Source organism: Eurytemora carolleeae, unplaced genomic scaffold, assembly GCF_000591075.1.
Source record: "Eurytemora carolleeae unplaced genomic scaffold, Eaff_2.0 scaffold294, whole genome shotgun sequence".
In the NCBI taxonomy this organism is placed as follows: Eukaryota; Metazoa; Arthropoda; class Copepoda; order Calanoida; family Temoridae; genus Eurytemora; species Eurytemora carolleeae.
Genome location: NW_019396358.1, coordinates 431,750 through 437,632, shown reverse-complemented (window position 1 = coordinate 437,632; position 5,883 = coordinate 431,750). Strand labels below are relative to the sequence as shown.

General features: G+C 33.1%; 1 protein-coding gene across 1 annotated transcript in view; it reads right to left on the bottom strand.

Annotated features, from left to right (window-relative positions):
- Nucleotides 1-825: 825 nt before the first annotated feature.
- LOC111701641 (uncharacterized) overlaps nucleotides 826-5,883 on the bottom strand; it is an 11,812-nt gene continuing 6,754 nt past the window's right edge. Inside the window, exons 9-13 of the mRNA XM_023473017.1 lie at nucleotides 5,549-5,631; nucleotides 4,816-4,839; nucleotides 4,697-4,726; nucleotides 1,992-2,068; nucleotides 826-1,402 (exon numbers count right to left, since the gene is read on the bottom strand). Coding sequence (XP_023328785.1) covers nucleotides 1,242-1,402; nucleotides 1,992-2,068; nucleotides 4,697-4,726; nucleotides 4,816-4,839; nucleotides 5,549-5,631 — 375 coding nt within the window. The 3' untranslated portion in view covers nucleotides 826-1,241. The remainder of the gene's footprint in view (nucleotides 1,403-1,991; nucleotides 2,069-4,696; nucleotides 4,727-4,815; nucleotides 4,840-5,548; nucleotides 5,632-5,883) is intronic.

Genomic DNA, 5,883 nt, shown 5'->3' with positions numbered 1-5,883 from the left:
ATTAAGCGACTAAATAGTATTTACATATAAACTACATAGAAACGTACAAAAAATATTGATTTTAAATCGTGAAAATTTCGAAGTTCTATCTGAAGACGACATTTACATGGGTCTTTCGTCTATTTTTTCTAGTCTTTACGTTCCAAACGAAATCTTTTCATGAAATTATTTCCAAACCAAATAAAACCTTAAGGCCCAACCTGTCGTCGTTTCCTTAGTCTGTTCCACTTTAGTATTTATTCACTTTGATGCAACCGGCCTAATTTTCCCGGTTACAAATCATAGTTGTGCTTACGCTTCCTTTGTATATAATCCCTTTACGGCCACTAACCAAAGTTGTGCATATAATCCCTTTACGACCACTAACCAAAGTTGTGCATATAATCCCTTTACGACCACAAAGTTTTGTCTATAATCCCTTTAAAACCAGTAAACAAAGTTGTGTATATATTCCCTTTACGACCACTAACCAAAGTTCTGTATATAATCCCTTTACTTCCAGTAATCAAAGTTGTGTATACAATCCCATTACGTCCAGTAATCAAAGTTGTGTATACAATCTCTGTAGGGCCACTAACCAAAGTTGTGTATACAATCCCTTTAAGATCACAAAGTTGTGTTCCCTTTATGACCACTGACAAACGTTGTGTTTACAATTCCTTTACGATCACAAAGTTGTGTTCCCTTTATGACCACTGACCAAAGTTGTGTTTACAATTCCTTTATGATCACAAAGTTGTGTTCCCTTTATGACCACTGAACAAAGTTGTGTTTACAATTCCTTTACGATCACAAAGTTGTGTTCCCAAAATGACCACTGACCAACGTTGTGTTTACAATTTCTTTACGATCACAAAGTTGTGTTCCCTTTATGACCACTGACCAAAGTTGTGTTTACAATTCCTGTACGATCACAAAGTTGTGTATATAATCCCTTTACGACCACAAAGTTTTGTATATACTCCCTTTACGACCACAAAGTAGTGTAAAAATCCCTTTACGACCACAAAGTTGTGTATATAATCCCTTTCGACCACAAAGTTGTGTATATAATCCCTTTACGACCTCTGAGTTGTGTATACTCCCTTTACGACCACAAAGTTGTGTATATAATCCCTTTACAAAAAACAAAATTGTGTATATAATCCCTTTACGACCTCTGAGTTGTGTATACTCCCTTTACGACCACAAAGTTGTGTATATACTCCCTTTACGACCACAAAATTGTGTATATACTCCCTTTACGACCACAAAGTTGTGTATATAATCCCTTTACGGCCACAAAATTGTGTATGCACTCCCTTTACGACCACTAACCTTAGATCTGTTTGCCTGATAACTAATGATTCTGTAAAGGGACAGACCTCTAATCCCAACTGAACAGCTTTCTCATCAACATTTCCTAATTAAATTGCATAAAACCATATTATCAAAATTTGCATTTATAAGCTTACAGAGTTTACACGTAACTATGAACCTATGCAGATTCAAAATGGTTCCCTTTAAACCCTTATTCTAATTATCTAATTATATGTTTGGAAATTGATTATGTCCGGCGTTGAAAGACAGTTCTTGAGTATTTACATTCAGGAAAATCAAGAAAATAACCCCGATTCTATCATTTAATTTATATATTTTGCTTTAATTCATTTACTTTATGTAGATACACTGTGCATTTTAAATGTAGACAGAACTCATGTCGTAAAAGAAACTTAGACAAAGAATTAGATATTTCAAACTTTTAATTGCGTTAGATAAAATAATCTAAGTTTGAAATATAAAAGGTTTACACCAACATGTTGCAAAGATATCTAAGATTAGAAACTTTTAGTTTGTGGCCAAAGACTCAATTTCTTTCGGGTTTCAGCAGTTGCCTTTTTTAAGCCTCATCCAAACTGCAGAAAAGTACACAATGTAAACATAATAAACCATTTCTCCGTCTCATTTTACTTAATATTCTCTCCTAGAATCACAAATAAGATTCTACTAACCTTCACAGAAATTTAGGATTCTCAGTTGAAAAATGTTATTTTTCTTCAAATCCTGTAAATCTGTCATCTCTCTGATTCTTTACAATATATTCAGTGTTTTGAGATATGTGTTCTATGTTCTGTGTTTTCTATTCTGTGTTCTATGTTTTGAGTTCTGTGTTCTGTGTTCTATGTCCTGTGTTCTATGTTCTGTGTGCTATGTTCTGTGCTCTATGTTCTGTGTTTTGTGTTTTTCTTCTGTGTTCTGTGTTTTGTGTTCTGTTTTCTGTGTTCTGTATTCTGGTTCTGAAGTCTGTGTCCTGAGTTATGTGTTCTGTGTCCTATGTTCTGAAATCTGAGTTCTACGTTCTTTGTTCTGAGTACTGTGTTTTATGTTCTGTACTGTGTAATGTGTTCTATGTTCTGTGTTCTGTGTTCTGTATTCAATGTTTTGAGTTCTGTGTTCTTTGATCTGTGTTCTGAGTTCTGAGCTCTGAGTTCGGAAGTCTGTGTTCTTCGTTCATTGTTCTGTGTTCTGAGTGATATTGCGAATTTGAAGTGTCAAGTATTCTGCCATGTTTTAGCACTGTCAGCTTTTACAGTAATTGCAATCATGAAATTGTATTATTTCAAAATATAAATTTAGAGTGTAGGGATACAGATAGTAGAACATATTTAAGATCAAGATATATATATATATAAAGCTAGCTGAAGGGTCCGGCGTTGCCCGTGAACAAAAAAATGCTTTTAAAAATGTTTTTAAAAAATTTCAAATATTTTATAGGCTATAACACTCCCTGGCCACCCCTGATTAGATAATTTCATTTCTAATTTATCCCCGTTCTTAACTTCATAAATAATCTTTTTAAACTTTTCATTGTGTACATTACTATGTACTGTACGTACAGTAATTACTGTGTACTGTGCGCACAGTAATTACTGTGTACTGTACGTACAATAATTACTGTGTACTGTACGTACAGTAATTACTGTTTACTGCACGCTCAGTAATTACTGCAACTGTATGTACAGTAATTACTGTGTACTGTACGTACAGTAATTACTGTATACTGTACGTACAGTAATTACTGTGCACTGTACGTACAGTACACAGTAGATTGTATTGAGTAATTTATTTTCCTTTAATGCTACTTCCCGCTGATATATTCATTAACAATAGAACTAGAAATTAATTATCTTAAATATACAAACCAAACAATGTTATTTACATGATTTATCTATCAAATAAATCATTTAATAGCTTTTTGAAGAATTACTAAAACTTTTGGTTTTACACAAAATGATTGTTTAGTATTGAAAGATACATATATCTTAAAATAATAACTAATAAAAATAACGCGGATTTTTTAGTAGATACCAACAAAACAACCAGCCAAATATCTATCAATTTATCTAGAATCAAAATATTGTTAAATTTAATGCTTCAATAAGAAGATAAGAAAGGTTAGAGGAAGGACCAGGGTTCCTTCCCTAGAATACTAATTATTCTCTTCACCCTTACTCAACCTAGTCTAGCTTAACTCAACCCATCCCCAGCTCAACCATTCCCAAGGAGCTCAACCCAATCTAGTTTAGCTCAATCCAACCTAGTTTAGCTCAACCTAACCTAGTCTAGCTCAACCACATTTAGCTCAACCACACTTAGCTCAACCCTAAGCTGGCTCAATCCAACCTAGTCTAGCTCAATCCAACCTAGTCTAGCTCAATCCAACCTAGTCTAGCTCAACCCAACCTAGTCTAGCTTAACCCAACATAACCTAGCTTTACTCAACCCAACCCAGCTCAACCCAGCCTAATCTAGCTTAACCCAACATAACCTAGCTCAACCCAACATAACCTAGCTCAACCCAACCCAGCCTAGCTCAACCCAACCCAACCTAGCTTAACCCAGCCCAACCTAGCTCAGCCCAACCCAACCTAACATATCTTAACTCAACCCAATTCAATAGATCTTCACTCTTGTCAAACTCTTTCTGTTAAAATAAATCTAATAATAGACCAAAAAATATCATATTTTCTCTTTTTTCTTTTTAGTTTAATTAGTATTCTGAGAAGAATTTAATATATAAGAAATTAGACAGAATGTAATGCATGAGTGGACTGCAGTCCATGTAGATGGATGGAATAAATGAATGAATTTATAGGAAACCAGTTTGGAAACCCGGCTTTGTTTGAAGCTTTCCCTATAAAATTCAACCCACTCAACTAAAATGGAATTAATTCGTTGCCACTAACTCAAATTTTCAAATCCCTATATCTTTGCAACCTGATGGTGTAAACCAGTTTAATGATATTTTAAACTTAGATTTTTTGATCTAACAGAATTCGTAGTTTTAAAATCAAAGGTATACGACATTGGGTTGCAAAGATATATGTATTAGAAAATCAGGGCTTGCGGTAAAGACTCAATTCCTTTAAATCATTCCTGTGTTCCCCAAATCAAAAGAATTCGAGGCCAACAGGTCGAGGGATTCATGAGTTATGATCGGACTTACAAACAGACAAACAGAGATTACTGCTTTATATTTATAGATGTTTTAATTATGTGGAATAATGGTGTAACTAAGCTTAAATACAGTTTTAGATATGTTTCCTCCGGCTTGTATTATGTCGTTTTAGCCTAGATGAAATTTTGTATTAGAATTTTAACTATTGTAGTATATTCATTAATTAATTGATAATTTATCAAACATTGAATATTTTTCCTTGTAAACATTGGTGACATGTTCTTCACACTAAACATGGTTATAAAATAAATTCTAAATATTTTTTTTCTGGAAAATTTTTTGTAAAATTCAATTTCAATTTTTATTTATTTTGTTTCCTTAGTTTGAGAAGGCCAGGATGACTTCAAGCAATAAAAAGGAATTAATTTCATTTTATGAAAATTTTGTGGTTTCAGTATTTTTTTTCTTTTCATGAAGAGCACTGAATAATTCAGAATAAAATTTAAAAACATGTTTATTTAAAATACAAGATAAGGGGCTGTAAGCGTAATTTCAAGTGACCCACCAGGCAGTGTCCAGTTTACAACGGTACTCTTAAAAACCTTTTCTTATCAAGTATATGAATAAGATATTAATGTTTATAATTTTGAAAACTGATTTCATCAATTATGGTTCTCTTCTGAAGTGATTAGCGCTTTCTGCTGCGGAAAAAGAAGAAAGAATAAAACACGTTTCCTAGAAAACACGTTTACACATAGAGAACACGTTTAAAACCTAGAAAACAAGTTTACACCTAGAAAACACGTTTACACCTAGAAAACACGTTTACACATAGAAAACATGTTTACACCTAGAAAACACGTTTACACCTAGAAAACATGTTTACACATAGAAAACACGTTTACACCTAGAAAACACGTTTACACATAGAAAACACGTTTACACCTAGAAAATGACAATATTTTCCATATTATTATGAATCGGGCATTGCTGTCTTTATATGAAGGGCCAATCGAACATACGCCTTTAAAATGGACAAAAACCCTGGTCTTAAAGAATGTTATTAAATATCAAAAATTAAATCTTAAAAATTATTTCCTCTAAATATTCCTGAGAGTGAATTTAGCAACGGCTTCGTCCGAAAGCCGGGTATTCAATATATTCACAGTCGATATATTTCTTACTCGGGGTTCCTAAATATATTCAATATATTCACAGTCGATATATTTCTTACTCGGGGTTCCTAAATAAATTCAAAATGTTCACAGATGATATATTTCTTACTCGGGGTTCCTAAATATAGTCAATATGTTCACAGATGATATATTTCTTACTCGGGGTTCCTAAATATATTCAATATATTCACAGTCGATATATTTCTTACTCGGGGTTCCTAAATATATTCAATATATTCACAGTCGATATATTTCTTACTCGGGGTTCCT